Below are 12,017 nucleotides of genomic sequence, written 5' to 3'. Positions count from 1 at the left end.
TGAAAACTCAACTTCACATAATGTTCATCAAAACATATCTCAAAGCAAATAAAACATCATCAAAGCATTTCTTAACATAATTGAAAGTATCAAAATCATCCACAATCATACCTTCATCTAAATAACATTGGCTCGAAGTTATCAATTCATATCATTTACTTTTCAAAAAACACATCAAGTTCTCAGTGAGTAAAGTACTCACTTTGGCTGCTCGGTATATGGCTTGCAGATGAATCATCAACGAAAGCCTTGTGATGTATCTCTCATCATCACTTTGCATGACACATTAATACTAACTCATCAAATTTGTAACTCTAAATCTCCACTTAGCTCTTGAATTGCTGAAGGGCTAAGATCCATGAAAAACCCATAGACTTTATTGGGTTCTAGTTGACAACCCATTAACTATTAATATTAACCCATAATATTATCTTAAGGTTAGACACCAAAAACCACAATTTAAACCAAGTAGACAAAACTAGGATTTAGGAATTTACCTTGAATTCTCACCAAAGTAAGACCCAGAGCTTGGAGATTGTTTAGAATGCTCTAAAACAAACCAAACCTAAAGAAAATTGGAAGATTAAACTCAAACTCTCAAGATTTACACGAAATCAAGAGAAACTAGAATTTTTGGATTTATCTCAAACGAATTGGTGAAAACGTAGATCTTGCCTCAAGGATCATGTTTCTGAAGTCAAATTTGAGATTTGAGGTTTCAATCTACTAGGATCTAGGGTTTTAGGTCAAAACCCTAAGGAAATGAGAGAAAATGGCGTGACAAAGGAAGAGTGGGCAAGAAAATGAGCTCGTTCTAGCAAATTTAATAGACCCCTATTCGGACACGCGTAGGAGGAATCGCAAATATGGAGTTTCTGTAAGGCCCATTAGGACATGAGATTGGTCCTTCCGGACACACGGGAGAACTGGAACTCACTAACTAACCCATCCGGACACGGCAGTGGACACAGACCTTCTGGCAAACCCGTCCGGACACGCTTCTTGGTCCATTCGGACGTGCTACTCAGGAAATCACTTCTGAGCATTTTCTAAGTTTTCTACCCATATTTTCCCCAAGTTTCTTGCTTAATTAGTCTAATTCATATTTTTAATGCTTAATTAATTTCTTGGACATTACATTACTACCTCTAGAAAATCTTATCTTTACCACTAGTAAGGCCTCTAGAGTGTCTAAGACTCGAAAAACACCCCATTTTCACTCCCAGCACTATTTAACACATAAGGACCCAACCTTTTTACAACTTAAGCATAAAGTTTCAGAATTTATGCAATTACCGCCATCCCTTTGGCAAAAGCTTCATTTAAGAGTACATATTCACAGCTTAGAAAGTTTAGGGCTAGCCTTTAATTTCATTTTGTCCGTTTAAAACATTGTCCACCATAAAGTTAGGGTTTTTTCAAGCAAAGCTTAAACATTTTCTTTATTTTATACCAATAACTACCCCTATCAACACTGAAAAATAAAGAGACTTCTAATTTACAGTGTGTGTGTGTGTGTGAATAATGTGTAACAAAATATCAAAGTGCGAAAATTTAAAAGACACAGATATTTTGTTAACGAATTAGAAACTCAATTAAGAGAAAAATCACCCCGGGGTTGCCAAACTCAGGAATTCCACTACTTAGAAGACAAAGCTAATAACAAGACAGTAACACTCACATACCCCTATGCAGAGATCGTATTTTGCACTCTGACACGTAACCTAACGTGAACGCCTCCCAACCAAGTCTCCTACCTGAAGGGGTCTTCAATGAATTTTTTTTCGCTTAGGGCTCCTCCCTAAGCTAGACTTCGTACGAACAAGAACCACACTTCGGCAACAGCTAGAGAGCTAGCAGATCTTCACAATATCTCCCTAAACACCCTCTCCAAGCAATAGATAATTCAATACCGAATTCTGTAAATAATACATGCCTGGAGGCCTCTATTTATAGGCTTAGTACCTAAATCGCCACTGATTCGGATTTCTCTAGGTGGCGTCCAAACGGAGTCAAGGAGCGTCCGGACGGTGAACTATGCAACCGCCTTTCCATAACACGCTTCACACGTTTTCATATTAAGGCCGCGACCAGACAGTGTTGCCCTAGCGTCTGGACGGTTGCAAGCTGTCCTTCCTTATCAGTGTCTGCAAAGGAAAACTGGATTCTTCTCAAACACTGAAGAGCGTCCAGACGTGTTGCCCTGACATCTGGACAGATGCAATGCTAAGCTTGTCAGAATCTTCTAGACACAGGCGGGTGTCCGGACGGGAACAAGGGATCCAACCTTTTCCTGAACTGTAAACTTCACAGAATCTTCCTAGAACTATGAAATTGCCTTCTTGAAGCTTGTGACACTGAAACTTGTCATAATAAGGCCCTTTCCATATTAGAGAAATAAATTATGAATATATGAAGACTTCTAAAATAATACGGTATCCCTGTTATGACAGCAACATTACATGATATTCATTTTGTCAACAGAATGAAGCTAATAAAACTAAGAAACACATATATACACACACACACATATCTAACAACCCTTACGAAAAAAAGGTGCTTGATCGCTAGGGTTTTTGAGTGAGACCAATCGATCACTCAACCCACAGACAGATTAGTCAAAACCAAAACTTCCCTTAAGTCTTCTACCAGACTATTTTCGTTGATTGGCTCATCAGTCTTTGTCCCTTATTAACCCCTAAGCCCTCATTAATGGTTTTTAACCTAGTTTTAGAAGGGGGCATTACACTTGCAAAGGGCGTAATATTGGCATATTGAAACACATATATTAAAGGAAAAATGATCTACTATAGAAAACTTGTGTTACATGTTCACCTCCTACTGCAGTGGTTCCGAAACCTCTCTTCTATAGGAATTACCTTCACAGACAAACCTTGTTTGCTGCAACCTAGAACTTTGGTGGCCATAAGTTTTTATAGGTTTTGAACAATGAAGATCAAGGAGAATAACTAAACTATTTAAGGCTCAAAGGTGTTTAGGAACTTCTCCAACAATAATGAAAAATATCTTCCAAGTTAATTGAAAATCGTGGCTTATGAAGCTTATATACGTGGAGAAAAAATTTAGGTTTTTAGTCTAAGTCAGCTAAGGTTTAAACCAGCCTCCTTGAGTCCCCATCGAACAACTCTTGATCTTGTTCGAACACGAGCTAGGGTTCCACAACTTTTGCATAGCATTGTTCGAACAGTGTGCGATTGAGTTTCTAAGATCAAACTTGATGACCATTCAGATTGAACATTGTGTAATCGTAATTGCGATTAGGGCATTCTGTTAGTCTTCCAATTTAGTCTCGTTAGAACTGGATGTAATCGCCTTTGCAATCGAGCCTTTCTAGAATTTGAAAATGAATGCCTTGAAGTCTTTGGTCAAACGGCCTACGATTGTGACTACAATTGAGGTATTTAGAAACTTGTTTTGAAGTGCATTTCATATTCTCGTATGAACACCTTTCAAAAGGTCTTCTGATTGAGCTCTTTTGATCTTCAATTTGAACCAAGTTTTGAACCTTATTTTAAGACCGAATTCGTAATGACTCACTCCAAATGACACAATATTGTCCGCTTTTGGCTCCCCTGACCAAGACTTCCCATGAGGTCACCTATCCTGGTATTAGTCTCACAGAAGCACGCTTACCTGCAGAGTTCTGATAGATTCATAGACTTCACGGCTTTAAAACACGTTGTGTCAAGAAGGGTGCAAATATACGTATAAGAACATCCTCATTCCCATACCCAGGTGATGTGGGTCAACGTCACAGAATTAGACCCTAAACATAGACTTGCCAACAACATAAAACCTAACATCTCTTTTCTTTTTTAAGGTATGTAATGACATGGCTTTCCTTTCTTTGGCTTCTTCCTTTTAATCTCCCTTTTCCTTCTCAAGCATTCTGAGTGTCAGTTTGTTCATTAAAATATACTGGCTGCGTGCACAAAAGATAAAACACTTGTACGGTTGTACCAATGAGATCAGAATCACAAAGGCCTAATCAATCAATTAATTGATCATACGTAAGTATGTTCTCCAGAAACAATAATGGCTGTGAAGGGAATACGAAAATGGCTGTGATGTCCTGCCTTTTTTAAACATACAACGGTCGTGCTGCAAATCCTAAAACATAAAGACAGTATAGATTAGTTTTTTTCCACGAATTATTATACGTTATCTATTCCTCAATGAGCTATTCCACTTGCTTATCAGAGAGAACAGAAAGTCAATGCGTTTAGGTTCAATGAATCCGGACGTAATTTGAGTTCCTCCTGGTTCTCTCTATTTCTGGCTGGATCAAATTGTTTATTGAGTTGAGTACATGAGAATGAAGCTCGAATTATGGTGGCGCACGAAATGGTTGCGTGAGACATTGCTTGGTTCATTATATTAAAGTTTAATGATCTAATTTATTCATTAGATTTATTCCTGCTGAGTCTGTGAATTAATTTTATAAACTCTCCCCTTACAAGTTGGTTTAATTTGGAAGCATCACTATCCCACTTGTGATCTGTTAGACTTTGAAAGGCTAAGGTAGTTAATTGTTTACTTTTTCCCAAAAAGATAATTTAGTAAACAAATGAAGGCCAAGCTAGAAAGAGAGAGAGAGAAACACTATTTGGAGACAGAATCCCAAGAGTATATTCACTTGATGCAGGCATGGGAAAAAAATTGAAAATCTATTCGCACGTTCAGATACTTCAAGTGGCTTTTGTTAGGTTTTTATTTTTATTTTTATTTTTTTAATTTTTTTTATATGAGTGAAAATAAAATTATATCAGCAAAAAAAGGAATATACATATAACCAAAACAAAGGAAAAATGTACAATCTAGTGCCCGGGAGCTAGACGATCCTCGTGATGGAAGTTGTAGTTTCGTACAAGTTGTAGAAAGAGCTATGAAAGCTAAGAGATAAATGTACACTCAAATAATGAGTCAGATCCAGATATGAAATTTTCTTTGCAATATATAAAAGAATTTCACAGGAAGGGAGCCAGAGGAGCGGAGATAAGGAATCGTCAAATCTACCGGGAGGTACCATAGATGGCAATGCTGCGTGAATTAAGGACACGTATGCCATGGCGGCATGTGGCATATACACGCTGCAACAGGGGACATAGGTGGAGAGAGATTTGGTAGAAGATCGAGGAGCACGTGATTTGTGTGGGTGGAGAGGTTAATTATAGTAGATCGAAGATCTAAACTCCAAACAAAAGCGTTGTTGGGACTAAGAAAAAAGGAAAACTAGGTACCAAAAGGAGGTGGTGGAAAGGTTATTTGGGTGGGAGAGGTGTAGAAGAGGGAAGAGTAATGGTAGAGATCTGGGATGGTTTAACAGATACAGGTTATTTTTTACATAGAGAGCGTTTTTCAATGGAGTAGTAGTTTTAAATAATCAACACCTTTCTCACCGGGCTTATGTGGCAGTGTTTATAAGCCCTTAATTTTGTTTTATTTTTTTTTAATAAAAATTAATCCAAAAACTGAAGGATACTGGAATATCAATCCCATAAAATAAAAATAAATTAGAAGTTGAGTATGATTTGTTACTCCCCTTGTTAGCCTTGTGTCATTTTGTTCATTAGAATGCACTGGGTTGAGTACATAAAATATAATATGTAGACCCGTATTAATGGAAACGGATCCTCTCCCGCCGCTGGATCCTCTCCATTTCAAATGATTGAAATAGAGAGATCCTTCTCACGTATTCAAAGGGATCAGAATACAAAGGTCAAATCAATAATTAATTCAAAGGTCAAATCAATAATTAATCTGACTTAGTGGACAATAATAAACTAATTAATATAACATTTGACATTAATTTTAGAATCTTGCAATTATATATTCATCATCATCATCATCCTTTTGTCATCTGATTGAGAAAGTCATCCTTTGTTTGCAGTGGTATTCGTGACAGCTAGATGGCTAGTAGATATCCGACGAAACAAAATATCCGACGAAACAAAATATCCGGTGCTTTTGGTTGCCTATATAAGCAAGACTTTCCCTGTAGGTACTAGCCTGTCCAGTGTCAATCTTTATCGGCTTAAGTCATTGGCTACTTTCTGAGTTAGTACCTGTACTTTCTTTCTTTAATTTATAATTATCATATGATTCTATTTCAAATTCAAAATATTTTCTGTTGAATGGAATCATGCATTTACGTGTTCTAATCAAAATCTTCTGCTTTTTTCGCAAAGTAGTTTCTGGGTGCAATGAGTCGGCGTGTTACAGACGATCCTGAAACAAACGAGATGGAGATCGCAAGTGGCCCTTCCTCGCGCCGCCATCCAGCGGTTGCTCACCACATTCACAGGGTGGAACCGCCTCAAACGCAAAATGCTTGGAAAGAATTCAGAACTGGCGTTAAGGAAATTTTCTTCTATGATGAACCCTTACGCCATTTTAAGGACGAATCGGCTGCATCAAAGTTTCTTCTAGTCCTTCAAGGTATTTTTCCCATTCTTGACTGGGGAAGGAGCTACCGTCTTCAAAATTTCAAAGGTGACCTTGTTGCTGGACTTACCATTGCCAGTCTGTGTGTTCCTCAGGTAAAAGATTTTCCTTCAAGGTTATATTAATATTTGTTTTCCATTTTCGGCCAGTTTCAATTTCTGATGACATATAATTGAATACGTACGTTTATCAGGATATTGCATATGCAAAGCTTGCAAATCTGGACCCTCAATATGGATTGTGTAAGTTTCCTCGTTTCTCATAACCATCGAATTATCGAAATTTGTAATATAATGTCAAGTATTTTTAATTTCACCAAGGTTTTGCCTTAAATGAAGATGATCAAAACGTTTCTTATGCTCGTCTATAATTATTTTTTTAAAAAAAAAAAGAAAAAGAAAAATCCTAAACAGTTTGACCGTAGGTCATCACATGTTTAGATTTTTCTATTTTCTTAAAAAATTTCAAAATGGGGTATTTTTGACGTTTTGGCATATTTTTTTAAATTTAAAAAAATTAAAAGGATTGGAACATACAACTTACCTTGCAAATTTTTATAATTTGAAATTATGATTTGCAAAATCTTTGAGACTTTCAAGAATAAGTGAAGTTTACCCGGTAAACATCTTGAATACCTTGTTCAATAACGCGGTTTGTGGTCCACTTTTCTTCAGACTCGAGCTTTGTTCCACCTCTTGTTTATGCTTTTATGGGCAGCTCCAGACATATTGCCATAGGACCAGTGGCCGTGGTGTCTCTGCTACTTGGTACTCTGCTGCAGAATGAGATAAATTCATCTAACAAACTTGCTTATAAGCGTCTTGCATTCACCGCTACCTTCTTCGCTGGCGTTACTCAATTTGCACTTGGTTTTTTCAGGTATTATTTCAAAAGCTTAAGTTAATAACAAGAGATGAATTTAATCATTGAATTTATATTTTAACGTTCTACCTGATCCCTTTCTTTTTCTTTCTTAGCTTTCTTCTTTATTTTTCCTTCTCAAGACCTTCTAGATAGTCATATGGCATTAAAGTGATGGCTACGTCTTTGCTTTCAGATTGGGTTTCTTGATTGACTTTCTGTCTCATGCCGCCATTGTTGGATTCATGGGTGGAGCTGCGGTTACCATAGCCCTTCAACAGCTCAAAGGTCTTCTTGGTATAACAAATTTCACGAAGAAGACTGACATTGTTTCTGTCATGCATTCTGTTTGGGGCACAGTACATCACGGGGTACATATATACTTCAAAACTTTTTTTTTTCATTTTTCTCTTAGTGAAATTTGATTTTGTGATTTCAATTAAATATTTCACATGACATGATTTAACATGTGGATTAAATTAATTCTATACATGTTTAACAGTGGAACTGGCAAACCATAATCATTGGACTGTCATTCTTGGTCTTCCTTCTGATTACCAAGTACATAGTTAAGTATCCTATTCCGACCTACCCTTTTCTAGATATATCAAACTTGAAGCTTTTACATTCGGTGTAATTGACTCTTCGTTGATACTTTCCAGGGGAAAAAGTATCCAAAATTATTTTGGGTATCTGCTATGGCTCCTTTGATCTCTGTTATAGTAGCCACCTTTTGTGTGGCTATCACCCATGCTGATAGGAAAGGTGTTGCAATTGTAAGTGCTCGTTTGTGATTATGATTTTCTCTTTATCTTGCTACAAAGGAAATCAAAAGCTCATATATATAGTCTTTGTATATATATACAGGTGAAACATATACAAAAGGGCATAAATCCTTCGTCTGTTCACGAAATCTATTGGACTGGAGAGTTTGTCCTCAAAGGTCTTAAGATTGGTGTCGTGGCGGGTATGATAGGACTGACGGTAAGCAAATATCAGCCTCAATATCTTAACTTAGAATGAGAAATTAATTACCTAGTTCTCCCATATATATATATTAACAGCCAAATAAAAATTTTAGGAAGGTGTGGCGATTGGAAGAACATTTGCTTCCATGAATGACTACCAGCTGGACGGAAACAAAGAAATGGTGGCATTTGGAAGTATGAACATTATTGGTTCCTTGACATCTTGCTACGTTACGACAGGTATGTGTGGGGAAAAAGCTGAATGTGATCAAATTCTAACATGCCTGTCTTATTATCTCTCGTCAAAGATCTATGGGAAACTTCAGTAACTCCCGAACTGTTAAGAGTTTTGCAATTATAGCTTCGAATTATCCAAATTTACATTGTTAATATCTTATGTTTCAGTTCCTTTTAATTTCACTTTTATTGGTACGATTTTAAGTTAAATTAAACGGTAAACAAGTAAAACGTTTTTTATACTCATGTATAATTAATAGGAATACAAATTTACACTTAAGAAATAGTTTTTTTCCAAAAAAAAAATTGGAAGTCTAAATGGATGGCCGTGGGTCTGGGGTGAGTCATTGAATGTGTAGGTATTGTGGTTATTTTGTCGTCCTCCGTTAAGATTTTAATAAAATAAAAAATCCTTCTGGAATGGTGATATTAAAATGGTCTAACAATTGGGAACCCGACATTATAAATTTTGAGAATTTGAGATTATGATTTACAAACCCTTGATAGGTGTGAGGCAAGTGAAGTTTTTCCAAGATTTATTATATGATTTTATTTTTCATACGTTGTGCTTTGGAATTCAGGATCCTTCTCTCGCTCAGCAGTAAATTACATGGCTGGCTGCAGTACAACCGTTTCAAATATTGTGATGTCTTTGGTTGTTCTTCTAACCCTGGAACTCATCACACCATTATTTAAGTACACTCCGAATGCTGTACTTGCTTCCATCATCATAGCTGCAGTGATAGGCCTAATTGACATTAAAGCTGCACTACTACTATGGAAGATTGACAAACTGGATTTTATTGCTTGCATGGGAGCCTTCTTTGGAGTGGTTTTCAAAAGTGTTGAGATTGGCCTTTTAATTGCGGTAAGAAGTCGATTAACGGGTGTCTGGTGTACTCCCACTTTTACACTCTCATGTACTTACTCCTTAACATAGTAGTTGTCACCTCAGCTTTTCATTACATAGTTTTTTGATCCAATATGCTTACTCTCTTTTTGGAACTGTGACGTTAGGTAATAAGTACTTGAAAGTATAAAAGTAGGAGTTCGTGTAGAATTTCTATTCATGTTTTTATTCGCCACTACAAAATTCTAATTTTTGTTAATGAAGGTGGCAATATCCTTTGCCAAAATCCTCCTGCAAGTCACAAGACCACGGACTGCAAAACTTGGGAAACTCCCGGGGACTAATGTTTACAGGAACATCGTGCAATATTCCGATGCAAAACCTGTTCCTGGCACTCTGATTGTTAGAGTCGATTCTGCAATTTACTTTTCGAATTCCAACTATATTAAGGAAAGGTAATTGCTTTTCCGATTCCTTTGAATCTCTCTCTCTCTCTCTCTCTCTATCTCTAATGGACAAATTATCTAGTACGTACTGTCAAAATTTGAATAAGGAAACATGGCCCGTGCTTAAATCAAATTTCTCGCAGGATTTTGAGATGGCTCAGCTATGAAGAAGAAGAAGTAAACAGAATCAATTTACCGAGAATTCAGTATCTTGTCATTGAAATGTCACGTAAGAATATTATTCTAGTATTTCATTTAGATCTCCAAGTCAGTTACTAAATGAATATATTCAAATAATCTACATTCCTGCAGCGGTTACTGATATTGACACTAGTGGAATTCATTCCTTCGAAGAGTTACATAGGAGTCTTCAGCATAGAAATATACGTGTAAGTAAAAGCTTTAGAACTTATAAAATGTTTAATTTATGGTTAATTTTCATATTATTTGTACAAGTTTGAGTAGTATATCTTTGTAAATTAATTGGCATCAATTTATGCCTTCCTACACCATCTGCAATTTTTTTTTTTTTTTTTTTGTTATAACACTACCCGGTTATAGCAACTAATTCTTATTTGGGGAAAATATATTTTAGCCTCCTGAATGAATTACGATCACATTTAATTTTCATTTACATTTCCAAATTTTAAAAAGTGACATCAGGACCCTCATACTATCATCACATGTCAAATTTGACCCTTAAGTTTTTTTTTTCTCCAAAATATCCTTGAAGTTATTAAAAAAGAAAAAATAATCATGTGAAAAAAATTAAGGGGGTAAGATGAAAAGGGCCAGCTTTTTTTTGGGATTTTCAAGTTTTTTTTTTTTTCTTGTAAGATTTTTAATAAATTTTTTTTTTTCAAACGGTTGTTTTTTTAATAAATTTGACGGTAATTGGGGAGAAACATACAAAAGTACCTAATTTGACACGCGATGATAGTAGAAAGGATCCCGATCTCACTTTTTATAGTTTGGAGGCATAAATGAAAATTTGATGGTAGTTGAAATGGAAAATTGTATATTTTCCCATAATATTTTTCATAGACAAAAATTTTGCACTATTCTTTCCGTAGAATCTTACACAAGTACTGTTGTTAAGTTCTGTTGAGTTTTGCTGATCCGGCCATTAACTGAATTGAATCATTGAAAAGGTTTTACAATGTTAATGCCATAAGGTCTTTAATTACGTACATGGCCTTTATTTAATTACTAAAGTTCCGGTATTGTTTTGCGCAGCTTGCTCTAGCGAACCCGGCGCCAATAGTAACTGAAAAGCTTTACTCCTCTGAGTTTGCAACATTAATCGGGGAGAAGATGATATTCCCCTCAGTTGCAGACGCTGTCCTAACACTGCCAAGAAATCAAGAGCCATAACATATACGAGGGAGGATGGTTAATGCGTTTGCCTTGTTAAGATGTGAATAAGATAGGGCGTTTAAATCGAAAAAGTGTGGCCTGCAGACGTTTGCAATACCGATCATCAGTTGTGGGCAACCCTGAGATTGCCGGTGTAAGATTTGGATTAGGTCCTTTTGTTTTTTCGTTCTCTCATTTTCTTTCCAATGAGCTCTAGATGAGTTCGTCGTTTATTGTTATTCAGTTTTTTGTTTCTCCTAAATTTGCGTTTGTTTTGGTCCGAAAAGAAGGTAATTCATGGGTTTTCTCTCTAAGAAGTTCCAGCTGAATGATGCTCATGTTTTTCATAGATTATTAGCAGTTAGATTTCTTGTGTCTATAATATATATATTGTTAATGCAATTTGGTACGGAGATAAAGAAAATAACATGTTCAAAATAGAACATGAATAGACTGGGAGCTACTCTTCTCTGATCCCATTCTCGAATAGAACAATAATGGCAAGAGATACCTAGAATTATCCCAAACAATAACGTCGGGTACTTGGGTCCATGACATAGGCGTATGGGTTGATCCCTAGAATATAGCTTGTCTCTCCTAAATTCTTTATATCAAGCTAATTAGACAATCAGATCCTTACTGTTGATATTGTCCATACATCATTTTCAAGTAGAAAGATATCATTAACATACAGCACCAAGAATGTTACTACCATATCACAACAAAAAAATCTGGCAGTTAGCCACCTGCCCTTCACCACGTGTTGGACGGCAGTCCACGCTAACGGGTCACCACGTGGTGTTAGCGATGTGGACCACATGTCGTGGATCAGGT

The 12,017-nt window shown here is 36.3% G+C and overlaps 1 protein-coding gene across 2 annotated transcripts; it reads left to right on the top strand.

Annotated features, from left to right (window-relative positions):
- The first annotated feature begins 5,947 nt into the window (after positions 1 to 5,947).
- LOC133882456 (high affinity sulfate transporter 2-like) lies at positions 5,948 to 11,512 on the top strand. Of its 2 annotated transcripts, XM_062321641.1 has the most exons (14): positions 5,948 to 6,078; positions 6,213 to 6,560; positions 6,659 to 6,707; positions 7,140 to 7,344; positions 7,523 to 7,697; positions 7,829 to 7,894; positions 7,989 to 8,102; positions 8,194 to 8,310; positions 8,408 to 8,534; positions 9,113 to 9,399; positions 9,646 to 9,836; positions 9,971 to 10,056; positions 10,140 to 10,216; positions 11,064 to 11,512. In XM_062321641.1, exons 2-14 carry the CDS (start codon positions 6,225 to 6,227, stop codon positions 11,199 to 11,201), a joined length of 1,968 nt encoding a protein of 655 aa, XP_062177625.1. In that variant the 5' UTR covers positions 5,948 to 6,078; positions 6,213 to 6,224; the 3' UTR covers positions 11,202 to 11,512. The 2 variants fall into 2 exon arrangements, with proteins under 2 accessions (XP_062177625.1, XP_062177624.1); XM_062321640.1 differs by lacking the exon at positions 5,948 to 6,078 and having other exon boundaries at positions 6,151 to 6,560.
- Positions 11,513 to 12,017: the final 505 nt, after the last annotated feature.

This window comes from Alnus glutinosa, chromosome 11, assembly GCF_958979055.1.
Source record: "Alnus glutinosa chromosome 11, dhAlnGlut1.1, whole genome shotgun sequence".
Taxonomy (NCBI): domain Eukaryota; kingdom Viridiplantae; phylum Streptophyta; class Magnoliopsida; order Fagales; family Betulaceae; genus Alnus; species Alnus glutinosa.
Note: the sequence above shows the minus strand (reverse complement) of the source record. Positions and strands in the feature narration are given on the sequence as shown.